The sequence below is a fragment of the Rhinoderma darwinii genome, chromosome 3 (assembly GCF_050947455.1).
Source record: "Rhinoderma darwinii isolate aRhiDar2 chromosome 3, aRhiDar2.hap1, whole genome shotgun sequence".
NCBI classification, from domain to species: domain Eukaryota; kingdom Metazoa; phylum Chordata; class Amphibia; order Anura; family Rhinodermatidae; genus Rhinoderma; species Rhinoderma darwinii.
Genome location: NC_134689.1, coordinates 34,647,432 through 34,674,934, shown reverse-complemented (window position 1 = coordinate 34,674,934; position 27,503 = coordinate 34,647,432). Strand labels below are relative to the sequence as shown.

General features: G+C 41.3%; 1 protein-coding gene across 1 annotated transcript in view; it reads right to left on the bottom strand.

The window, feature by feature from the left end:
* FCHSD1 (FCH and double SH3 domains 1) overlaps positions 1–27,503 on the bottom strand; it is a 113,826-nt gene that overhangs the window by 63,178 nt on the left and 23,145 nt on the right. The window contains exons 4-8 of the mRNA XM_075856213.1: positions 23,478–23,551; positions 16,042–16,186; positions 12,638–12,774; positions 10,166–10,229; positions 7,500–7,628 (exon numbers count right to left, since the gene is read on the bottom strand). Of these exons, the coding sequence (XP_075712328.1) occupies positions 7,500–7,628; positions 10,166–10,229; positions 12,638–12,774; positions 16,042–16,186; positions 23,478–23,551 (549 nt within the window). The remainder of the gene's footprint in view (positions 1–7,499; positions 7,629–10,165; positions 10,230–12,637; positions 12,775–16,041; positions 16,187–23,477; positions 23,552–27,503) is intronic.

Genomic DNA, 27,503 nt, shown 5'->3' with positions numbered 1-27,503 from the left:
TTGCAGCAGGATGTGAGGTCAGAGAGAGGAAGTGACGAGAATGATCGCTGCTATTGGCTAGTTACTCACTGACTAGCCAATAGCGGCGATCGGCGAGGCGGGACCATAGTAAATGGTCCCGGCCCATTATGCTGTGATAGCATGCTGTCAGAAACAGCAGCTATCACAGCTCAGGAACGCCGGGCTCGAGCACTGCTGTGCTGAATGAGACCGATCGCTGCTATTGGCTAGTTACTCACTGACTAGCCAATAGCGGCGATCGGCGAGGCGGGACCATAGTAAATGGTCCCGTCCCATTATGCCGTGATAGCCTGCTGTCAGAAACAGCAGCTATCACAGCGCATGAACGCGCCGGGCGCGCGCACCGCTGTTCTAACTGCAAGACGTACTATTACGGCATGGAGCGCGAACGATAGAGCTGCCATGACGTAATAGTACGTCAAGGAGCGGGAAGGGGTTAAGCTACTCTCTGAGTGGAGAGCCCATAAATAGGGGGTCGCTGTTCCTCTTTTCCTTTGAGTGGGAACCTGCACGGGGCACCCCAAAAGAGTGTTGGCAAACAAAAGAGAGCAGCTCAAAGGCAATCTGTCCTGATGTAGGGGAGATGTGATAGAATAATCTTAGATTTTTGCTAGGAGGCCCACATGCTCTATGTCTACCCCTTACTATAAACATAACTATACTATAAATAAGGCACAAACTAATGTCATTTACCAAAGGATATGTTAAAAATACAATAATAAACATGTACAGTAAGCAATAAAGGTTAAACGGTGTTACTGGAAGTAGAGTTTGCGAGTAAGAATTTTTTTTTGCCGTTCCCATGATCAATAACAAAAAAAAAAAACCTATAAAAAGCACAAAAGTATTACTAGTCATTCAACTGCAAGACGATAAAAGACGGTTTCCATTTTTGGCATATAGATTGGATTATTGATATACCGGATTATCAATACTCAGAAGTTTACTAGCACATCCATCCAATATGTGAGATGATCAAGGAAAAGAGAGAAAGCTGCTCTGCATGTATAACATATATATTCCTGTGTTACTAGTATAAGGCTGGCTTCACACTGAGTTTTATGCCGGAGGAAAATCTGCTTCAAAATTTCGTTTGGAATTTTGAGCCAGATTTTCCTCTGCCTGCACGCCGATTTTCGCAAAGTTTTTCACCCGCGGCCATAGAGCGCCGCGGGCAGAAAACGCAGCAAGATATACTCTCTGCCTCCCATTGATGTCAATGGGAGGTCAGAGGCGTAAACGGCCGAAGATAGGGCATGTTCCTTCTTTTTCCTGCAAGACGTTTTTTCCGCTCGCGGGAAAAAAAAACACCTCCGCCTCCCATCGAAATCAATGGGAGGCATTTTAGGACGTTTTTTGCCGGTTTCCGCGTAAAAAAAAGTCTGTGTGAACTGGCCCTTAAGCCTCCAACTTTAACCCATAACAACATCTGCAGACATCAGTATTAGGAGAAATTCTCTGGATGCAAAACCATTTCCTAAACTGAACCTCAAAAATTCACATTAGAAAAATCCTTTTTATTGTATAGTTTCTTATTATTCAGCTAGACTAGGAGACAGTCCGCAGAAAATCTGAGTGAAGTCAAAACTGCCCCCCCCCCCCCAATCATTAGTGCGGCAAAATCCTCGATCCAATAAGCAGGAGACCATATCAAAAGTAACAGGAGACGATGAACGCAAATATAAAAAGTCTGCTTGAGGCCAGGGCTCCTTAGTGATATTATGGGAGAAAATTAAAGCACCGTGTAAAAGCGGTAGACCGCAGTGCAATATAAAGCGTTTCGCTCAATAATATTAACCTAAGGGGTGGAACATGAAATCGCATATGGACATGCTGTTAAATGCTCCCGCAATTTCAGATAAAAAATAAAAATCTTACAAGGCTGGGGTTAAAGAGAGATATTTTATAGTTTGAATTCCCAATTTTAATTAATGAAGGAGAGCTGCAGTCCATTGGAGGGCAACGGTAGCTCGATGCTTCTAGAGAATATCTTGGTTAGGGCTCGTCCACACGTAGCGGAATTGCTGCGTATTTTCCACCCGGAATTGCGGACAGAAAATACGCAGCAGAATACAGTAGCAGCAAAGTGGGTGAGATTTAACAAATCTCATCCACACGCTGCGTAAAAATTCAGAGCAGAAATTCACCTGCAGCGGGTATTTTTCGTACCACAGCATGTCAATTCCTGCTGTGGAAAGTGGACTGAATTGCTGCGTTTTTTAGAGGAGATGTCACCATCCCCCAATATTGAGAAAAACGCTGCAAAATCCGCACCATTTTCTGCAGTAAAAAACGCAGGAAATTTTCTGCAGCTATTCCGTTACATGTGGACAAGCACTAAAGAGGCATCTGATAGGGATAGCTTTTTAGCACTGATTTTGACGCAGAAACTGCATCTGAATTAGCAATGAAAAGCGTCGGAAATCGTGCAGCGTGTGGATGAGATTTAATGAGTCTAAAAAACGCTGCAAAAAAACGCAGCGAAAATCGCGAGTGGCTTAAAAAACGTCTGAAAATCAGGAGCTGTTTTCCCTTTAAAACCGCTCCGTGTTTTCAGACGTTTTTTTGCTAAGCGTGTGAACATACCCTTACCGTTAGGCCCTGTTCACACTGAGTTTTCTGCAGGCAGAAAACTCTGCCTCTGAACTCCTTCAGAATTGTTTTGCTGCAGTTTTAAATGTGTTTTTTTGCCAGTGGCCATTGAAGCTGACGCAAGGACCGCGGGCAAAAAATTATGCGAAAAACGCTCGGAAAGGACATGCAGCTTTTTTTCCCAGCGTGCGGCCAAAAGCCACCCGGGGAAAATAAACGCCTCTACCTCCCATTGAAATCAATGGGAGCGATTTCGGACATTTTTTGGCGCCGATTCAGACACTGTAAAAAAGGAAACCTGTGTGAACAGGGTCTTAGACAGTTTTGAAAAAATGAGGCTCATATATGTGTATAAAAACATTACATAAATGAGCAGCATGGTGGCCCAGTGATTAGCGCTGTTGCTTCAAAGCAATGGCGTCCTGGGTTTGAATCTGACAAAGGACCACAACTGTATTCTTCAGGTTCTTGGTTTTCTTCCCACAATCCAAAAACATACTGATAGCTTAATTCCTACACATTGGCCCGACTAGTCAGTATTTAGATTATGAGCCCCATTGGGAACAAGAACTGATGACAATCTTTGTACAATGCTGTGCAACATGTTGGGGCAATATAAGCAAAAGTTAATAAATAAATAGAGTTATGGTGGTTAAATTAAACGGCCTGAATGTCCAAAATACCCAGGAGCTGAACCGGTTAGGCTGGTGTAGTAAACGTGGGCATCCTCCACTAAACTCAAGCTCCCAGACACAGTGCTATGAAATCTAGTTAATTACAAAATGCTATGAAATCTTCAGTAGTTGCATTTAATAATTCCCCATGTTACTCAAGGTAACAGAAAACCACTGTATAACAGCTCCTCCTAAAGAGCTATCCCATTAACTACAGCAGCACAGTTCAGATCAGATCTGGTTTATGTGGTGATTCAATGAATATAATGACTCATAGGTGTTTCCTGCGTGTATTCATGTCATTGTTTTGCAATGTAACATGCACAAAAAAGGAATTTTAAGAAAGGAGTTCATAAAAAATAAAAAACGTGCAGACGTCCTACTCACACACCGAGTACTGTCACCTGACAATTCTCGACAAGAACAAATAATGAGTCTATTCATAATAAATGACTGGAGCAAGACTGTTTAGATTTCATTTGGTTGTAACTAATTCCACAACCTTTCTTTTCATGCAATTTTGCTAATTATAGTAACTATCAAAACTCAAGAAAAAGAAGCTAGCTACTTCCTCCTTCACTGATGTCACCAGTAAACTACATTCCTAGCATTCCTTGTTTTTTTTCACCTGCAAAAAATTGCATAGCAGTTGGGTGGAAGTTCCCACAATTGGACATATATGAATGTAATAGTACGGATCAGCGAAACCTTTGGAAGGATTGCAGAAAACAGCAGAAAAACAAAAAGGGGGTGAGCGCGTCTGTCAGTGTCATATGGTTGCTTGATGATGGGCGTCACTAAACATCCTATCTATGGTCATGCAGCCCTGGGTACTTTGGAAGGATCTCAGGGATGTCTGACCATGGAACCGGTTAGGTTACTTATTCCTAAATGATGCTTAAATACACTACAACTCAACATACAATATAAAAATTTACAATATATGAAAGTTAGAGCTGTTGGAATGCCATGAGGTGGACAATTTGTGATAAGTTGTAAATTACCTATTGGTTTATATCAAGTTTTTATGTTAAACATATTTTTTTAAGAATTTTGAATAAATTTTATACTTTTCTTTGTCATTAATATATTAAAAAATTATCCTAAAATTTTGCAGTTTTCAATTTGACCCCAGAGCATCACAATAGCAGTTATCTAATTATAATTACAGGAAGGATTACAATGACAGGTAACACCTCTATATAGATAACACAGGATCCACTATTCACAATAGACTGACCCTTCCTGTTCCGTAGAGATCACTTCTCACCACTTATCAATTATCTCAGACAATATTACAATGAAAGGTAACAGACATACATACACATATATTATATATAAATCACACTATCCACCATTGACAATAGGTGATGGACACAGCTCCCCTATTCTTTCCTGCACAATTACCTCTACATAACAGAGCACGCCCAGAAAACGTTCCCATAGAACATAGAAGTCAATGGGTCCCCTCCTATTCACAAGTTCCTATAGTCCATGTGGCTGCTGTAAAGCATCTTTCTAAATGCTGTTAACAGCAGCTCAGGCAACATGGCTGCCCCCATGATCATGTACAGAAAAAAATAAAAATAAATCTACAATCAAAAAATAAAAAAGATTATGTTTTACTATAGGGTTTTAATTATGAAAAAATATATAGGTGACACTCCCTTTAAGGAGTTAAAGAAAACATACATTGTTGTTACCTTACTGGATACCAATATGAATAAAGGCTCGAGTCTGTCTGACACATCCGTGATATATCTATAAACATTTGGTCACTTACAAGCACAGATTTAGGCAAGCATGTGATAGGCATGAGATAGGGAGGGTTCTCTAAAAGTAATTGACTACCAAGGAGATCTGAGAGAGGCAAGGGCAGGAAACTTCTTAGTGACCAGGTGACAGAAATATCATCTCTATCAGGGCTAATATGGCTACTTCCTGTCAAAGAAAGTGAAAGGCAGGCAAGTCTGGAGCACAAACAAAAGAAAGTCTGTCCACAATTACTTTACATCAGGAGTCAGTGCCCTGCTGATGGTCTTTGCTGGTCCCTGATGCTCCGGGTGTAGAGATCCGCATGTGTGAAGATATATTGACACTATTAGGGCTTATTCAGACGAACGTGATATACGTCCGTGCAACGCGCGTGATTTTATCGCACCTCGCACGGACCTATGTTAGTCAATGGAGCCGTTCACACAGTCCGTGAGTTTCACGCAGCGTGTGTCCGCTGCGTAAAACTCACGACATGTCCTATATTTCTGCGTTTTTCGCGCATCACGCACCCATTGAAGTCAATGGGTGCGTAAAAATCCCGCGCAGCACACGAAAGCACTTCCGTGTGACACGCGTGATTCACGCAACAGCAGTACAAACTATGACTGTAAACAGAAAAGAACCACGTGCTTTTCGGTTTACAAACAGAGTGTCATAATGATGGCGGCTGCGCGAAAATCACGCAGCCACGCATCATACGCTGCTGACACATGGAACTGTTATGTACCTTTTGCGCGCACAAAACGCACACGCTCATGTGAATCCGGCCTTACATGACCGTAGCAGCCCATCAAGGTGAAATGATGGGAACAAAAAAGTCATTTTGTTGTAACCTAAATACGGACGTAGCAAGGACAGACGGAGACTGGCAGCGGGGCACCAAAACAGAACTTCAATGGTATGTGCTTTTACTGTGGTTGAACTTTATGTTTTTATTTCACACTCAGGACAACCATTCACAAAAGGTACAAAAGAAAATTCTTTAAAGTAAACAAAAAAAATAATAAAACACTACAGTCATAAATCCAAGAAATGAGGAGCTTCCCCAGTTATGTTGTTCTATTTATATCGGTTCTGATCAGTTAAAACCAGCGTAACAAGAAAGCAAATCACCAATTATGTAAAGTGATTGTGTAATACAATAAAAACAAACTTCCACTGAAGTCTTTGCCTCCAAAATAAAATTTTAAAAAAAGGAATAAAAAAAAAAAAGAAGCCATTACAGCCATGGGGTTGTCACAGTATTAAAAAGTTTAGAAGCCTACTCAGTACTTATGTGGAGTAACAACTCCGAAACACTGCTGTCTACAGATTGGTGTATCTGGGTTGGATATTAAATGTGTCAATAAAGGGACAGTTATCTTCTTTCTGGAGGAGAGTTATTTTGAATATTTTTTTCCCAGGGAGCATTGCACTTAAGTTCAGCTTGATCTCCACAATGAGAATCAGTACCTCCCAAGAATAGTTCCTAAAGGACAATGGTTAGGCAAAATTACACTCCCACACCTGCTCTTCTCCATCTATTACTGCTCCATCTATGTAAATGACAGAACCGTGGCATGTCACATTACAGAGGTATTTTACCCTAGACAGCTTTGTGATAAGGAACCATAGGAATGCCGTGTGCATAAAGCCCAAGCTATGCTTACACATGTTTCATCTGAAAATCCATGACAATACAGCATGTTATATACAGTACGTGGAGTTTTGAGGGTTTTGCAAAAAAAATTTCCTCAAAGTAGATGTTCTAGGACTGCTTCTATGGATAATTATGCGGTTTGGAAGTCAGCATTTTTTCAACATTGAAGTCAATAGGAAATAACTTTAAAAAAAGAAACAAAAAAAAAAACAAACCATGTGACAAAACCTAAAAACCATGCAGTTTTCTTTTGGGTAGATTTATCAATGTATTTACAACAGTTTTCTGGATGAACGTCATATATATGAAGCACCCGCACCACTTTTTCCGACACAAACTAAAGTTTCAGAATAAGTGGGCGGGGCTTTACAGTTGAAGCCAGCACCAATAATTTTTGAAAATTTTCTGCCACTTTACTTGCCACAAGTATTAGGGCCTGTTCACATCAGCGTTGGCTTTCCGTTGAGTGGTTCCGACGTTTCCGTCGTGGAACCTCGCAACGGAAAGTCAAACGGAAACCACAGCTTCCGTTTGCATCACCATTGATCTCAATGGTGACGGAAACATTGCTAATGGTTTCCGCTTGTCCCCGTTCCGGCAGGTTTCCGTTTATTAGACGGAATCAATAGCGCAGTCGACTGCGTGTACTAACGTATCTCCACACCCTTTGACTGATCGGCAGGAGATCAGGCGCGGAGGGACCATACAAGTCATCTTTAACTACATATAATAGACTTCTAATAAATATAAATTACAGCTTTACAAACCGAATAAATAAATATATTTAAACAACCAACCTTCATGATGTCAGGCAGGTGTGACAGGTAGTAAAGATCGAGATGAGCATTTGCAGCAGTCAGGGCAAAAAGGTATTCATTCCGTGCCTCTGCCAACTGCTGCGTGCAATCTGACAACTGCGCTGAAAACTAAATGAAAAATAAAAATTATATTAAATCCAAAAGTTGAATTTTTAGGCTATGTTTACACAGAGTTTTTTTGCAGTCTGGAATTTTGAGGCAGATTTTGATCTGCCTGAACGCCGCTTGCAGCGTTTTTCGCCCGCGGCCATCAAGCGCTGCAGGCAAAAACGCTGCAAAATACACTTTCTCTGCCTCCCATTGATGTCAATCGGAGGTCAGAGACGTAAACGGCAGAAGATAGGGCATGTCGCTTCTTTTTCCTGCGAGACGTTTTTTTCCACTCGCGGGAAAAAAACGCCTCCGCCTCCCATTGAAATCAATAAGAGGCATTTTCGGCCGTTTTTTTACGCAGTTTCCGCATCAAAAAAACTTCGTGTGAACCGGCCCGAAGATTGTCCAACTCACTCTGTTAGGTACATGTCCTAGTAGTGTAAAGAAAATCAAGTAAAGAGATAGGAACTGAAAAAGCTGAAATGCAAAGTTAAAAGGGACAATCTTATTTTGTTTGAAGAGTCCTTCAACAATAAGATGAACGCAGAGTATCGCACTGCTGAGACTGCAGCAATCAGATGGAAAATTTGGGGTAACCTTACAAGTGTTCAATTTCCCAGCAGTGCCCCCACAGGACAAATAAAGCATTACAGAGTTCTCATTAAAAATGAGAGTGAGAGAGAGTGAGTGAGAGAGTGAGTGAGAGAGTGAGTGAGAGAGTGAGTGAACCTGTCAAGACCGGACTACTTTAAAAAGGAATTTTATTGGAAGGAATATAATGAAGTTATCAGAACCGAAAATAAGCAAAAATCCAATTTATCACCACACATGAGGTCAGTAGGATCCTGGCGAAATTCATGAAAGACTCTGGTCTGTGGTGCTGTATCAGTGCCTGTATTCTGCTGACAGTGCCTGCATTCTGCTGACAGTGCCTGCATTCTGCTGACAGTGCCTGCATTCTGCTGACAGTGCCTGCATTCTGCTGACAGTGCCCACGTAGCCTAAATACAGCTGATATTCGCACAGTATTTCATTGAGTAAAATCTGCAGCGTAATACAGTTACAGCAAAATAGATGACATTTGAACAATTCTCATCCACACGCTGCGTAAAAAAAAACAGCCGAAAAATCGTTCATAAATTGACGTGCGGTGCATTTTTTAATCCGCAGGATGTCAAAATTATGCTACTGAATTAAATGGGGAGTAAAACCTGCAACAAATCTGCGATTCCGCTGCAAAAATCACAACTCAGATAAAAAAAAAGCTTATACTCCGATCCCTATAATTCTCCGTCCAGGCCGGCCTCCTGGAATGACATTTCATCCCATGTGACTACTAAAGCCAAATCACAGGCTGCAGCAGTCACATGAGATGTAACATAATCCCAAGAGGCGGGGCTGCAGGACAGCAGAGGGACGTGTCGCCATGCTACAGAGACCAGGGTAAGCATAAGGTTTTTGTTTTTTTCCTTTTTAACCTGCTTTTTTTCCATAGTGGACATTCAGCCCAAAAAACGGCACCATAATTTGGGGTGTTTTTTCAGATGAAATTCCCTGCGGTTTCCAGGGCGCTGTGTACTTTTACGCAGCTTATCTGCCCTGTGTGAACCTTATCAGTGATGGAAGCCTAAAAGTTGTTTATTTTCTTATTTTTTTAAGCTTATTGACTATACAATAAAAAGATCTGCAACTTTCCATTGGGGGAGATTTACTAAGACTGGCGTTTCATAAGCCAATCTTAGTATGAAGTTAGCAGGAGTAAGAGGCATCTAATTTATTAAGTTAGCTAGCAAAGATTCCACTATAATTTTTGCCAATCTCTGGGATTAAATGTGTTGGGCCATGGGTGGCACCCGCCCCTTCCGCTACACCGACTTCATGAAAAGTTGCATAACTGCATCAAAAGTAGAAATTATACACGCAAATTGCGACTTTTGATGAAATTGAGAGTTTTCTACGCCAAAGGGTAGAAAAGTTGATAAATTCCCTTATTGTGTTTCAACTCCTCGCTGTTTTAATTCCTTACCATTTCCAAGATCTCTGCTTGCACTCAGTAAATGAAAAGTCATTGTTTACATCTAAAGTACTATCCTGATCATACTCAAATGACACAGCAGCACAGGTCACTACAAGCGAGAGCCCCCATACACTATAATGAGCCCTACAGCAATGGCAAGCAACAATTTTGCAAAATAGAAAAAAGGTAAGCAAAAATTACATGGGAAAAGTTGCCAAATTTTTTTACATAGAACCAGAAAATTCCAGCAGTAAAATGTATATTACACTGATGCGTTTTATTGCATCTGGAAACCTACATAGGAATGGTCTTTATATTGTTTACAGTTTTTAGTCTTTTCACCTGAAGACGCCAATACCTTATTGTCTACTGTATGTTTCTAGGCTGCTGGCTGTAATCCCGGATTTTATTTGTCTGGTCGTTAACTTAGGTCTTTAGAATAATTGTCAGCTGAATGTTCTAACAAGTAAACCTGATATATTAAACTCTTGTCTCCTGCCAGGAAACTATTGCAGGATATTAATATTATTTATACCTTGGCACTGAGTTTCTGCAGGCTCGCCTTGGAGTGGAAGATACCATGGTCGCTCTTCTTTAACCTGGTGAGAATACCACACATGAGACTGGATCAGCTAGTGTTCTACAATGACAATTATGAGACACCTTAATATTTTGCATGGCGGACTCCCCAATATTCTGGTTGGTGAAACTAAGGGGGCTGTATCCACAAGACAACCTCTTTTTGGAATGAAGCCGGTACGACGATCAGGTAACCGTTGCAGGTCTGGCTTTTGCATGCCCAGCTGCATTGGAAATGTAGCATTCAAATTATTGGCCGTCCATGTAATACAAGGCTGGGCTATATACTGTAATGCATGTGAACATGGAAAGCACACTTTTATTGCGTTAAACACACAGCGGCAAGAAACTTTAACTTGAGTTTTTCAGTGGTTTTCAATGGCTTAAAGAGGCTCTTTCACCACATTATAAGTGCCCTATGTCCTACATCAGGAGATGTGCGCTATAATGTAGGTGACAGCAGTGCTTTTTATTTAGAAAAACAATCTATTTTTACCACGTTAGGAGCGCTTTTAGCTTTATGCTAGTTACTTTAATGCCCAAGTGGGCGTGTTTTTACTTTAGACCAAGTTGGCGTTGTACAGAGGAGTGTATGACGCTGACCAATCAGCGTCATGCACTTCTCTCCATTCATTTAGTCAGCGCATAGTGACACTGCGTTGTTCACTATGTGCTGTCTTATACTGACATATTAACGTTACTGAAGTGTTTAGACAGTGAATAGATATTCCTTCCAGCCAGGACGGGATGTCTATTCACAATCCCGACACTTCACTAAAGTTTCTGTGGTACTTACAGCAGAGCAAGCGTAATCTCGCGAGATCTCACTGTAAATGACAAGTTACAGCGCGATTACGCTTTGCTCTGTTGTAAGTACCACAGAAACTTTAGTGAAGTGTCGGGATTGTGAATAGACATCCCGTCCTGGCTGGAAGGAATGTCTAGTCAATGTCTAAACACTTCAGTAACGTTAATATGTCAGTAGAAGACAGCACATAGTGAATAACGCAGTGTCACTATGCGCTGACTAAATGAATGAAGAGAAGTGCATGACGCGGATTGGTCAATCGCTCCTAACGTGGTAAAAATATAGTTTTTCTAAATAAAAAGCACTGCTGTCATCTACATTATAGCGCCCATCTCCTTATGTATGAGATAGGGCACTTATAATGTGGTGAGAGAGCCTCTTTAAGTGAGAAGTTATCACGCTGCAGCAAATTTTCAAGTCAAGATAAGGATTTCTACATCTGTAGCTCCCCTGTAATTTTCTGCTTTTGTAGCTCCTATTGAGTTTGTATGGCCCCACAAAAACTCCTCCTCACTGTAGACAGGTGATAATCTGTTATTGTGGGGAAACCCCTTTAATATGGTTAAAAAAATAAACATATTTCCATTAAAAGGGATTTTCAGGTAACGACACGGACCACAGCGCTCACATGCTATACGGACATCACCACAGCAGCGGTCACACATTATACATACTGACATCACCACTGCAGCGGTCACACGTTATACATACTGACATCACCACTGCAGCGGTCACACATTATACATGCTGGAATCACTGCTGCAGCGGTCACACGTTATACATGCTGGAATCACTGCTGCAGCGGTCACACGTTATACATGCTGGAATCACCGCTGCAGCAGTCACACGTTATACATGCTGGAATCACCACTGCAGCGGTCACACGTTATACATGCTGGAATCACCACTGCAGCGGTCACACGTTATACATGCTGGAATCACCGCTGCAGCGGTCACACGTTATACATACTGAAATCACCGCTGCAGCGGTCACGCGTTGTACATATGGACATCACCACGGCAGCGGTCACACGTTATACATGCTGGAATTACTGCTGCAGCGGTCCCATGTTATACATGCTGGAATCACTGCTGCAGCGGTCCCATGTTATACATGCTGGAATCACTGCTGCAGCGGTCCCACACTGACATCTTCAATGGCAATGAGATAATGTTTATAATGCTGCAAACGTTTATGTAATAAAACATAAAAATAAATAAATAGAAAACTTCATGTACAAAAACAAGTTTTAAGGCGAGGTTCACACAGAGTTTTTTGCAGGCAGAAAATCTGCCTCAACATTCCGATTTTGCTCTGCCTGCACGCCGATTTTGGCCCACGGCCATTGAGCACCGCGGGCAAACAACGCCGCGAAATACGCTTTCTCTGCCTCCCATTGATGTCAATGGGAGGCTATAGACGTAAATGCCCGTGGATAGGACATGTCGCTTCTTTTTCCCGCGAGACGACTTTTCCGCTCACGGGAAAAAACACCTCCGCCTCCCATTGAAATCAATGGGAGGAATCGGACAATTTTTGGTGCGTTTTGCGACGCGGTTTCTGCGTAAAAAAAACCTCAGTGTGAACTGACCCTAAAGCTCACACATACAGTTTCTCACCTCGATTCAGCGTCAGCAGCTTTCTCTTTTGCCACTTCACTGACACGTTCCATTTGGACATAACGCTTTTTGGTTTTGCTGACTTCTTTTACGGTGTCTAGTAATTCATTCTGAACTTTCAAGAGCTTCTCTATGCTCTGGCAAATGTAAGAATACACAAAGGAATTAGATAATGTCCTTGAAAAGAAAACGTAGAATTATAGAACCTGGTATGTGACCATGAAACCACCTTTATAATGGTTAATGGAAGAAAATTGAAATATAGCAATTACTACAGTGCTCCATGTTCCCCCTACATCTCAAGCTTCTCCCTATGAAAAAGAAAAACCATCAGAGGAACATAAGTCCCCTGCCGGTTCCTACTCTAGTCCCCTCTAGGGACTCCACACGTAAAACTCGAATTAGGTTCTGGTCCACATATATTTTTTGCTGGTAGCCAGGATCGAAGATTAATTTGAATGCAGCATGTGCCCTATTCCTTAAAACGGTGCATGATTCACATTGCGTTATTTTTCTTCCGTTGGAGATATACGGGGGATAAGTCTGCTGAACTCCCGGGGTAGACAGCTACATGATCGCTGTGACGGGGAAACGCCTGACGCCACGGTCCATATATGGACAGTGATATCATGGGCTTTCAACTACCGAGTTAACGGCCAGAGCATCGTAAGCGCTCTGGCCTGGGACTGCTGTGTGCGGAAAGCCCTTGACATCACTGTCCAAATATGGACAATGACGTTAGATGCCTTAACATACCAGAATCCTTGGCAAGAGCGCTAGCAACGCGACATCAAAATTTTTATATATATAGTAAAAACAGAGAAAAAGCAGCACCGTTCCGTTAGTGTGGGGTGCAAAAGTTCCTGTTCAGACATACGACCAATGTCCCAAATAACCAGCAAAATCCAAGATACAAGACAGCACTAAATATTCAGTGAAAAAATAGGATCACTTTAATCACCACTTGCGACGTTTCAGCCCTACTCCATGGGTTGAGAAAGGCCCCATGGAGTAGGGCTGAAACGTTGCAAGTGGTGATTGAAGTGATCCTATTTTTTCACTGACTTTGGAGTGCTGTCTTGTATCTTGGATTTTGAGACAGACAGAGACACACACACACACACACACCACACACACACACACACACACACCACACACACACACAAGGAAATAAGTATTTGATCCCTTGCTGATTTTGCCCACTGTCAAAGACATGAACAGTCTAGACTTTTTAGGCTAGGTTAATTTTACCAGTGAGAGATAGATTATATTTTAAAAAAAAACTGAAAATCACATAGTCAAAATTATATATATTTATTTGCATTGTGCACAGAGAAATAAGTATTTGATCCCTTTGGCAAACAAGAATACTTGGTGGCAAAATCCTTGTTGGCAAGCACAGCAATCAGACGTTTTTTTGTAGTTGATGATGAGGTTTGCACACATGTTAGATGGAATTTTGGCCCACTCCTCTTTGCAGATCATCTGTAAATCATTAAGATTTCGAGGCTGTCGCTTGGCAACTCGGATCTTCAGCTCCCTCCATAAGTTTTCGATGGGATTAAGGTCTGGAGACTGGCTAGGCCACTCCATGACCTTAATGTGCTTCTTTTTGAGCCACTCCTTTGTTGCCTTGGCTGTATGTTTCGGGTCATTGTCGTGCTGGAAGACCCAGCCACAAGCCATTTTTAATGTCCTGGTGGAGGGAAGGAGGTTGTCACTCAGGATTTGACGGTACATGGCTCCATCCATTCTCCCATTGATGCGGTGAAGTAGTCCTGTGCCCTTAGCAGAGAAACACCCCCAAAACATAATGTTTCCACCTCCATGCTTGACAGTGGGGACGGTGTTCTTTGGGTCATAGGCAGCATTTCTCTTCCTCCAAACACGGCGAGTTGAGTTCATGCCAAAGAGCTAAATTTTAGTCTCATCTGACCACAGCACCTTCTCCCAATCACTCTCAGAATCATCCAGATGTTCATTTTCAAACTTCAGACGGGCCTGTACATGTGCATTCTTGAGCAGGGGGACCTTGCGGGCACTGCAGGATTTTAATCCATTACGGCGTAATGTGTTACCAATGGTTTTCTTGGTGACTGTGGTCCCAGCTGCTTTGAGATCATTAACAAGTTCCCCCCGTGTAGTTTTCGGCTGAGCTCTCGCCTTCCTCAGGATAAAGGATACCCCACGAGGTGAGATTTTGCATGGAGCCCCAGATCGATGTCGATTGACAGTCATATTGTATGTCTTCCATTTTCTTACTATTGCACCAACAGATGTCTCCTTCTCACCCAGCGTCTTACTTATGGTTTTGTAGCCCATTCCAGCCTTGTGCAGGTCTATGATCTTGTCCCTGACATCCTTAGAAAGCGCTTTGGTCTTGCCCATGTTGTAGAGGTTAGAGTCAGACTGATTAATTGAGTCTGTGGACAGGAGTCTTTTATACAGGTGACCATGTAAGACAGCTGTCTTTAATGCAGGCACCAAGTTGATTTGGAGTGTGTAACTGGTCTGGAGGAGGCTGAACTCTTAATGGTTGGTAGGGGATCAAATACTTATTTCTCTGTGCACAATGCAAATAAATATATATCATTTTGACTATGTTATTTTTTTTTATTTTTTTTTATATAATCTATCTCTCACTGGTAAAATTAACCTAGCCTAAAAATTCTAGACTGTTCATGACTTTGTCAGTGGGCAAACTTACAAAATCAGCAAGGGATCAAATACTTATTTCCTTCACTGTATATATAGAGATATATATACAGAGATATACACATACACACACACACACACACACACACACACACACACACACACACACACACAACGTACGCATCAGGGGCTTTCCAAGGGCCGGAATCCCCGAGCCAAGCGGTGCCTGATGCTTTGTTAAAATATACCTTTGACCGATGCCATATACTGACATCCGTTACACATAGGCACCCATGTTAAAGAAAAAACTATACCGCACAGATTTTTTTTTTTGTTGCAGCATCCCACAGGAGGTAATAGCGTAGTCTGCTACTTTATTACATCCTCAAAAAAAAAAAAGTATACCGACGTATACCAGCCTGGCAGAGGACAAAAAGGACACTCTTTTGGCCTCCAACGAGCTAATGGAGCCCTATGAACACGTTTAGCGCGTACGTCAGGAGTTTTCCCGACGTACACGCTAAACGAAGTGCTAAAACCTGTGCAGTAGCCCAAACACATTTCAACCACTTCTTTGAAAATACAGCCGTTAAAGCATTCATCATCATGGTCACAGGATAATTAATATTCCCATTTTCTCAGAGTTTCCTTTAATATTAGGCATTGAAATCCACGCGGCAGTTCTGATGCTTTACAGACCATATTTTTCATAATGCATTTTAATAGTTTTACATTTTTTTTATTTTTACCTTTTTCAAGAGTTGTTCCTTTGCGATTCTGGCAGTTTTTGCCGTTTCCGTTGTCAAGTTTCGATAATTCTCTGCAGCTGTGACTCGGGTTTGTCCTATAAATGCTGTTCCTTCCATCATAGACTTCCAGACAGAAAACACACTCCTATGGGGATAAAAAGAGACCATTCAGCTAATATCCAGAAACATGAACTAAATAAAAATAAATCACATGCCAAATAGTAGACATTCATTAAAATTAGTGCAAGACAAACAAGAGGATGATTTTAGTGATTTATGTTTATTATTTCTGTTACATATATAGCGCCAACATATTCTGCAGCGCTGTACAGAGGTGATATACATTCAGCCATAACATTAAAACCACCTGACTAATATTGGGCACCATGCCCCCAAAACAGCTCTGACCAGTCGGGGCATGGACTCCACCAGACCTCTGAAGGTGCGATTTAGTATGTGGCACTAAGACAATAGCAGCAGATCCATGAAGTCCTGTAAGTTGCGAGGTTGGGCTTCCATGGATTGGACTGGTTTTTCCAGCACATCCCACAGATGTTCGATCAGATTGCGGTCTAGGGAATTTGGAAGCCAAGTCAACACCTTAAACTCTTAAGTAAATTCAAACCATTTCAGAACAATTTTTGCTGTGTGGCATCCTGGCGCCATGTCTTCCTCAGGTAAGAGACACATACGCACCCGGCCATTTACATGACGTAAAAGAAAATGTAATTCATCAGACCAGGCCTCCTTTTACAATTGCTCCATGGCCCAGTTCTGTTGCCATGTGCCAATTGTAGGTGCTTTTGGCGGTGGACAGGGCTTAGCATGGGCACTTTGACCGGTCTGCAGATATCCAGCTCCAAACGCAGCAAGCTACGATGTGTGTACTGACACCTATCATAGTCAGCATTAAATTTTTCAGCAATTTGTGCTACTGTAGCTCATGGCCCATGTTAAAGTTGCTCAGATCCTTACACTTGCCCATTTTTCCTGCTTCCAACACATTAACTTCAAGAACTGTTCACTTGCTGCTTTAGCATAGGGCCCTAAAGAGAGCGCTCCCCTCATGAATACAGCGGACCCATAACAATAAGTCTGCTAGTCGAACGGCACAATATTTTTTTCTGCCATTTGGGCTAATAGTAGAGAGGTCCTGTCCCCTTAAACCAACCAGCATAATATGATCACAGATACGCTTTAAACTGCGCAATAAAAAAAGAACTATATATATATATATATATATATATATATATATATTAATTTATAGGTCCAACATTATGTGCCAATTTATTTCTTATTTCTAATTTATAGTGGTCTGAACTCCATTTACTGATAGAGTCCAAATCCCCATCTTAGACACAGAGTTAAAGGGGTTACAACAACTTATCACCTATCCTGTTACTAGGTCATAAGTGTTTGATCACTGGGGGATCCACCGCTGGGACCCCCACTGATCAAGAGAATAGGAGTCCCGAATCCTTTGCTTAAACAGAGCAGCGGTCCTAGAAGTCAGATAGAGCATGAATGGAGCGTCAGCGTTCAAACAGAGGACTCGGGACCCCGGTACTCTTGATCAGTGGGAATCTTAGTGGTAGAACCTCAGTGATCAAATACTTACTGAAAAAGGATTTCTAATTGAGTTCACGGTATAAGTTGTAAGCCATACAGGTCTAAGCTCCCCCAGTGGTGGTTGCAGGAAGGCAGAATTTGATAATTTAACTCAAAAGGGGGAGATACATCAAAACCGGTGCAAAGGAAAAGTGGAGCAGGTGTCAATGGCAACCAATCATGTTGCTGCTTTAATTTTCCAAAAGAGCTCTGAAAAATGAGAGGTGGAATCTGATTGGTTGCTATTGAGTTTTGATATGCCGGTATCTCATCCAATGCCTATGCAGGGATATAACACGGTTTTTTAGAAAAAAGACAGATATAAAAACAAAAGTTTTGGTAAAAAACAAAAAAAAAGGGTTCAAAGGTGAACATTCACTTTAAAAGGTACTGGTTTTAAAGCTAGAAAATAAAAAATTAAAGAGCATCTTTTCTTAGAACTACATGTTGTGTTTTCCCTCTAATATTCCTCCTGTAAATATATGAGTACACAAACAACTGGGTGAAACCACTCATCTTAAAGAGTGATTCTCACCTTATAATGTGATGACATATCCCTAGGATATGCCAATACTTTATGATTGGTGGGGGTCCGGCCCCTGGGATCCCCCCCCCAATCTCGAAAATGAAGGGGCCACAGTGCTGATTTAGTACGGTTTCCCTTCTCTTGTCCCTGCACAGTGGCACTCCCGGGCCATTGGTTGTGCCAAGAAACAAAGCCAGCCCCACTTATGGCCCCATTATCTGCACAGTTCGTGGCCGGGGCGCTAGTGTGCATGGAAAAAAACAGTGAAAAAGCAGCGCTAAAACGTTGCGGCAGCCTGATTATTTCCAGGATCATGGAGGTCCCAGAGGTTAAATCCCCACCAATCATAAAAGGATCGCCTATCTGAGCAACAGCGACCCTATAATCTAATCAGAGATGACAGTGTCAGAGGGAACGATAACGCCCGGTTATCAATTTATTCATGCATTTCCAGAAGGAATAACAAAAGGAGCGGCACAACGCAGCGTTCAACAAAATATATTCCAGAATTGTTATTTCATGGGGAACACAAGTATTTACTAAAACAGACGTGTCAGGAGAGGTGACAGATCGCTAATAAATGTGGAGTTTAGTATGATATCCGTTCTTTTTAATGAGGTTACGTCAGAAAACGGGTGTCATTACATTACTAAACCTCTCCATTATATACTAGTGATAAGCACAGAAGCTCGAAATAATAAAACAGGATTAATACCCAATTCTCCCACTTTCTCATTACACCACATATGAAATCTCCTCTATTGCTATCACTGGTGTCATGACTGAATGTCATTATCTGTGTGGTTTGCCAGAATAATCCCCCGGGCAAAGTGCAAAGCCACAAGATTGTATTACTGACTTCGGCCGAATTTTGTTTAGAGTCTTTGAATATTATAATAGTGCAAACTGCTGAAAATTCAGATGTTACATATCTACATGTCATATCTACCATTGTCCACTGTCTCGTCGCTGAATCCATCTCCCGGTTATCTAATATTCTGAAATTAATATTGTCTGCAGATCACAATACGAGTTAGTGGGGTCATTACAGCGTACCTCCAGCTACACTTCTTTATTGTATTTACACTATGTGCTGAACTATGGATAAAATCAATGTCCCCAATAGGTCTTATTACATTTACAAGCAGGGCTGACCTTACATTTGATGTTGCCCTGTAAGGGAACCTTCTTTTTTCAGCCTCTCCCCATATGGTACACTGTCATACAGTGCACAAATAACCATACCAAGCACTGTATATGTATGAGTGCCATACAGTATTGGCCAAATAACAAATTGACACAGTTGCCTAAATAACAAATAATATACAGTGTTGCCACTACTTGCAAAAAACAAATAAGACAAAAAAACAAAAACACTATACAGTGCCTAAGTAGCAGTGCAACAAAAATGCCTAGGTAAAAACGGCCATACAGTGCTCAAATAATACCAACATACAGTGATCAAATAACAACTCCATACATAAACTAAACTAATGCTATACAATGTCTAAATAATACTGCTCTACAAATAATAATAAGTATTGGGCACCAGGCCATACGAGGGCAGTTAAGGCTTCTAAAAAGTATACAGTTCGGTCTTTTTGACAATTTCCATTTGAAGAGCAGGCTGCAGCTAAATAGTTGGTCACAATTCAGGTTTTAGGTGCAGTTTTTATACTCTCTTTTGGTTTACACTGGACACTTGTGTGTGTGAAGTTAAACTTTTACAAAAATACAGCACAGATGTTACTTGGAATTCAATGGGGAATTAGGAATTCTCGCTCTCACACAGCGAGTTGCTGTACTTCGCCTTATTGAGTAAATGGAAGTACAAAGTGTGTAGGACTTTATGGAACCTACTGTACACCCATATATTAGGGAACTACATATATAGATATTTACTTCTTTACTTCTGTGGCACCGACATATTCCACAGAAATTCTGTAATGTAGGTTTAATTAATTTCTGAATGTTTTTTCTGCTCATCATTTGTTCAAATCTCATCCACTTTGCTGTTACTGTATTAAAAGTTGCGGATTTTTCGCAACGAAAGCCACAGTATTTTCGCTACATGTGAACTTAACCTATAGAGCACCGGTCACATCCTCAGACATATATAAAACTGGCTGAATCGATTACCAGCCCCTGCAGCACGGAGTTCAGCTCTGGTTTTCTTTTCCGGCTAGCCACTCACGTTTCCTGACAACTGGTCCAGGTAGTTTTGGTGACCTGTAAGAAAAGGCTGTCAATGGGCAGTCCCCAGCGCGCAGTATCTATGACTGAAATTGACATGGAGAACTGGGGACCACCCACTTGACCGTCTACTCTTACAGGTCTTTGAAACGAACAAACCAATTGCAGGGAAACGAGGGCGGCAAGAAAAACAGCGCTGCAGAAGCTGGTAAGCTAGCCTGCTGGTTTTATAGGTCAGAGGACATGACAGGTCCTCTTTAACTGCGTTTTGACCCGAGATTTTAAAATATCCCATTCACAATACAATACACACTTTAATGAATACAACTCAATACACATATTTTATAAATATATAATACACCTCAATGGAAATTTTCCATTGACGTCTTTATACATAATATTTGAATAAACATCACATACTGATATCAGAACCTGACAATTATACACAAATCAATGGCGCTACGAAGGGTCCTACTTATCTCTTCCTGCAGAAACAGTCCGTTACAGTTCTTTCTCCAGTGCCAACCACTATCTAACTGGCAGAGGTTGGTTGTTCCCAGATCAGAATACACACCTCAGACCCTGCACATTTTTTTTTTTTTTTTAAAAGGATAAGTTAGTTTCATATCAATCAATCATTGGTGGATAGGCGTCTCCCTCTTACGCTTCTTAAAAAGGCTCTGCAGCAGTTGAGGTGTGCATAAAGTATAATGTACTTCACTCTATAAATTATGACAATATAAGAAGTCAACTCGTCACCTCACGCTTTTAAATAGTGACATCTAATATTCTTAGAAATTTACAGAAGGGCTACATTATCCCATTCATACTATACCCCACTCCACTATACACAAGTTAGCTAACACTTAGCGCTATATAATCTGTGGTATTGCAGATCACAGAAAACAACCGCGTTTTTCCAAACTTCATAGAAATGGTTCCCTTGTTATCAGCATATTATAATGCTTACAGCATTATTCTTAAGGATTGAAAAATAATCCCCTCTAGTACTGCACAACTGAACTTTGATGACCTGTGCATGAAATTACAGTCGATATACACTTGTTCTATTTGGCCGGTGGGTGGTCCCTCAAAAACTCTCACTGTTGGGCGCAAAGCACCCAAGACCAATACGGTTTTGATTAAGTGAGGACAGACTTCACATACAGGGAGCCCATCCTGTTGTCAAGATCAGAAGCTCCTGTGTCCCAGGCAGTAGCTCTTCTCATTGAGACATCAGGGATATTGGACAGCTCCAATGCTGAATCTATTGTCGAGCTTCTCTTGATCTGTGCCTCTGTGGATTCCCTGCCTGGACATCGCACTTCCTCCTTGCCAGACTATGGGGCTTCCTACCTGTATTCTAATTCTTTGCTGCCTCGCTACAAACAGTCGCCGCGTATCAGCATGCAAAACTTGGATTGTTTCCGCACCACGTCTCTGACTCATGCTACAACCCGTTGCACTTGACTACTCTTGCTATTAACACCCACTGGACCCTGATACAAGCCTTGACACCTGTTTATCGTCGGTATTTCTGCTGCTCATGCTCAATTTTTCTGCAGCACTTGTACAGAGAAAATTAAGCCTAACAAAGCCGATATTGTCAACAACGAATATACAATAATCCAATGGTTCGAACATGTAATGAAAGGTTGTGTCCCATCTGCCAGAGCAGGAGCCATTCTTTGCATTGGCTGCCCACCCTGGCTAATAGAAAGGGGTCACATGTGAAACCACCCTCTATGACGTCCATATAGCATAACAGAGCATATCAAAAGAGGTTGGCCAGAAGAGACAACCCCTTTAACTGAATCCCCTATAAGGTAAGACATCTTATATAGGTGTTCAAAAACGGTTTGGTGCAAAAGAGGACAATTTATTTGACTAAAAACTCCCACCAGTCCACTTGGTGTGGGTCAGGGTGACATTTGTGTTCCCCAATAGGGTATATGGAAATGGCTTAGTTAGTGAGGCTACCTATCTAAGCTAAGTTCAGCTTAGATGGGTAGCCTTTTTTTCTCCACCTAATCTGGGCTGCTCCTCTTCACAGCATGAAGCAGGCAAACAGCTGTACCAATGGCCTACGGGAGGATGCCAGGTCACCTTTTGATATACAGAAGTAACAGGTATTGTATGTAGTGACCATGGCTTCTTCCAGTAGGTTGGGCACATGGTTGCTTGCATGCCAATTTCCATGAATGAGTAAACCAGTATATGAATGCACAGAGAAAAATAAGCATGAGCATTGGGTATGGCATCAAGGTTGAGCAGTCCTGACAATATTAAGGTGTCAATATCCCAAGAAAACTGCTACTTGCTCCTAACTTTTTGGAGTGGTTTAACTGGCTTCCATGTCCTCTCCTGGATTACTGCATGGGCAGCCCAACATCCTGTCTTAGAAATGGGGGAACTTCTGGAAAGGAAAACAGTGGGAAGGGACAGGCTGAGAGTTCAAAACTACAGCTGGAGATGCACTTTTAGATATTGGCTGGAAATGAACTTTAACCCCTTCCCACCCAATTACGAAAATGTATATTATGGCTGACATACATTTTCGTCATGATGATTTTGCGGGCAACATTAACCTCTTCAACAAGTAGTTTTCTAAAAGAAAATATATAGCAAAGATACACACAAAACACTTTTTTTTTATTTTTTTTAAATGAAATATATTTTATTTAATAACACACATATAAGTAAAATTACCTTCACATATCGGTTATCCCCATAAGAGAAACATCATACTTTAATTATACACAAAATGAACAGGCATTCTTTTATGCTTGTACCTCCAAAGTTTAAAAGAATAAAACTAAAATGCCCTAAATAGCCTAAAATAGTATGAATAGAAACGACAACATGTCCCACAAAAAACAAGGCCTCATTCAGCCGCATCGCAGCTTAAATAAAAAAAAAAAAGTTATACGATTTGCAATGCTCAGATGCAAAAACAAAAATGTGTCTGGTGTTTGAGCCCAAAAAATTGCCGGGTCCTTAAAGGGTTAAAATAAAACACAACTAGCACAGGCAATATATCACACCAGTACTTAAACAACATTATATAGGTCTCTATGTTTCACATATTAGTCATTGTGTTTCCACCTACCTGCAGTCACTGCTTTCATTCTTTCCACGATGCCAGTCTCTCTTAAGGTATTGACTTGCCAACCTCTGTAATGCCTGAAGGTCACAAAAACAGCAAGTTGATAAATGTCCTGTCTGGCCATGGTGTTTACTGGAACATATTGCTTTCTTAGCACTGCTCTGCTACATTTAGCACTTGCACATAATGCGCGCACATTCCACTACCAGTCAGATCTGTGCCAACAGACACAAGGGTAAGAAACGCTCTCACAAATATTGGTTCTAGCTAAAAGGGATGCGTGTATGAGCTGCCAGTAACATAGTTCACACAGGAACAGAACTGACCCATGACCACAAAAAAATATGTAGATGCATTTTAGCAGGATAAAAACCAGCTCTACCAGCCAGGAACACTATAAAGGATGGGAATTACCAATGACACCTAATCTACATGTAGCGGAAGCTCGGCAGCATACAATCATCGTGTAGATGTTTATTGCTCTCGCTGACCGTAATCTGAAGCGAACTGCTGAAAGAGAAATTACATTTTATTCATTGCACTAGCAATAAAAACAGCAGATTAGGCTCTGTTCATACTAGCGCCATGGCGGAGCAACAACAGCTATTGCGGACGCGATAGCAAACGGATACCGATAAATCATGACAAACCACATTGATTTATAATGGGGTCCATCAAGTTTCTAGTATTTTTGATGTCTGTGGTTTTTCTGCAATTTGCAGCTATAGTATACTTAAAGGGGTTGTCTCATGACAACCGCGAAAAGTATCACTTCTAGGTCACCCGCCGATTGTTAGAGCGAAGTGGCACCCTACTTCTTTTTCTGTCTGCTCCACTTGGCTTTTTCCGCGTGATCACATGGACGGCCATTATAGTCAACGGTCGATAATGCGGCCGCTAGAGAAAGCCTAATGATGTCTGATGAGACAACCCATTTAAAGAAGCAACTCTAAGAAATACTCCTAGAACCACTTCTAATGAAAACGGTGTCCCAGTACCAAATGCAACTGGGATTGTGACAAACGGAGGAACATAGGCAAAAACCAAAGTCATAGGGCATGCTGCCGTTTAAAGAGAATGTCCACCTTTAAACACCACATTACAGATTATATATAGATATAATCTGATTTAAAACTCAAGTCCCTTTCGTGAATATATTGCTTTACTTATATTGTACTTATCCTGAGTTTCAGTCTTTACTTTAGCCAAGAGCTGTATTCACAAGTCCGGAAAAGTGACGTCATAGCCAGAGGCTGGCCTTAAAGGGGCAGTACATGCAGTATTGTTGCTGGTTGTTATCGGAACAAAATAGACAGGGATGTTGTGACGCACACCCCCTAATCGTCTATTATGCAATGCCTGGTGTAAGGGGAATACTTTACAAACACTCAGTCAGCAGAGAATTTCAGCTCTGAAGCCTTCAGAATTGTAAATGCAGCTCTGGAATATAATATAGGCTTTAACCCAGGAACAATGCAAGATAAAAAATGCAATGTATTTACGAAGATACTGAACTTTCTATACAGATTTATTCTGTATGTAAACTGTAAAATGGTGTTAAAATGTGGACATTCACTTATAAAAAAAAAACAAAAAAACATTGGTAGAAATCCTGGATATTACACTCGCCCTCTGCCAAGTTTTACTTACCTACGTTTTTATGGAGTGAGGTCACGTTGTATATAGCGGAGGTGGCACCTTCTGATGCCCTCACAGCAGACAGTGTGCTGCACAAGTAATAAGGAGGCCATAGCTCCTCTTAAGACTCCGTAATGATGCACCTGCCCGTTAATAAAAGTACCGCTTGGCACTACGAGTGGTATATAAAGCATTATACTAATATTATGAATGGTTAACATCTGCCAGTGCTGACATTTCCCTGCTCGGTCGATACAGCGGTGTAGTGTAATAGTGGAGACGTAGTTGAGGCCACACTGGGAGGCAAAGACACAAAAGCAGTAAATATGGATAGTCTTCTAAAATTGGATTTCTGATCTATGAACATCACAATGAAATCATGAACTGTTCCCTCAGGGTAGACGGTTATATCCATGTTGAAAACATCTAAAGAGCCTCCTGCTTTGCGAACCACATCTGGTTGAGGCTGACGTAACCAATGAAACAAAACGTAATAATCCTCATTCTCCAGTCTTTTTTCTCATATGTTCCAAACTAACATCTATGGAGCTCTAGTAGCTGGGACTTACACTCATGCTATGATTTTCACATAGTGCCAAGGACACGGCACATAGTGCCAAGGACACTACTGAAGAGACTGTTCAGCGCATTAGGGGGTCAAGCCATGTTGTTCTTCACTTAGGGTATATTCACACAGGTTGGATACACTGAGCAAATGTATGCAGCATATCCGACTTGCAGGAAACTCTGGCCGATAAAATTGCACCAAATTGTGGTGCCATAGCGATGCGTGCCTCTGCTCTCCCTCCTGTGATGACGCTGCAGCCTATGTGACCACTACAGCCCATGTGACCGCTACAGCCTGTGATTGGCTGCAGCAGTGACATTGGATAAAACGTCATCTAAGGAGGCCTGACTGCACGGAGAACAGAGGGACACGTCGCTATGGCAACAGTCGGGGGCAAGTGCAGCCATTTTTTTTTTCTTCAGTTTTGTGGAGAAATTACCGTTTTTACGCCAAAACAAAATCGCAACATTTGCTATCTGTTGCGGTTTTTACCTCCCTGTTAAATTCAATAGGAAAAAAACCCCCGCAACAGAAGAGCAGCGATTCTGCAGCATAAATTAACATGCTGCTGATTGAAAAACCGCAACGCAGGTCAATTTCTGAACGTTTTCTCAGCAGATTTTTTCCGAAGACTGTAGATGAGATTTGTTCAAATGTTATTAACTTTTCTGCTAACGTAATTTTTCCAATGAAATCCATTGCGGAAAATCCGCAGCTAGTAAGGCAAGTGTGAACATACCCTTAGACTTTGATTGTCTACCATGCTATATAAAACGGTATATGCGATGATATGTTAATGACTGGGATAGAGTTCCACGTTTTTGGTGTAGGGTGACAGAAACAGTAAAAATATAATTGTATCAGCACAGAGGAAACATGTTTGTAATGAATATAATTGTGCGCTCTAAAAACTACCATTTAGCTTTAATGTCAGGATGTGATAAACAAACCGCAGCTATGTAATGAAGGATTCTTTTCAAGATAGCATGATTTATTGGCAAATAATGAAGAGTCTGCTTTATATTTCCTTTGGAAGTGGTCCATTCATGAGCACTGCGCCAATATAGAATTATTAGTCACCTCTATTGAGCTTTAAAGCGGTTTTATTGAGTCTTTTAGACGGATCTGTCCGATGTCAAAGGGAATTTTAATGTGCCTGGTAGGCAGCTTTCTAATGTCACCAGGGCTTTGTATCCATCCCATGGTTTGTGGCTGCTTGTCTGTATGCGGACTGATAAGCAAACAGGACTCGTGTCATATTCACTGCGTGGGTCCCTTGTTCTGTCTCATATTCACTGCGTGGGTCCCTTGTTCTGTCTCATTCCCTAATGTTTATTTGCACTTTCACAGAGGTGCCACAGCCAGGAGGATTTATTTTGTTTTCCTCGATTTACTTTAGAATTTCAGCTATTTGTTCGAAAATTTAACCCCTGAAGGATGCAGAGTGAATGTCCACCTTTTAACATCATGTCTTAATCTGTCAGTTCTAAACATGTCCGTTTTAGTACAGAATTATATTCCTCATGAAATAACAATTCTGGATCATTCTTAGGCCTCTGTGTGGTGCCGTTCCTCTGTTATTCCTCCTAGATATTTATGGATAAATTGACACCTAGGTGTTACTAGTTGGGGGTGTGTCCCTACACAGACTAACACGGTCCAATCAGTGCTGACAGTGAGACTGTAGGGACATATCCCTTTGACAAGGAGAATGGTAACACCCAGTTGTCAATTTATTCTAATTCTTGGAAAAGATGCTCCAGAATTTTTATTTCACGTGGAATTCAAGTATTTACTAAAAATAATAAAAACATGTCAGGAGA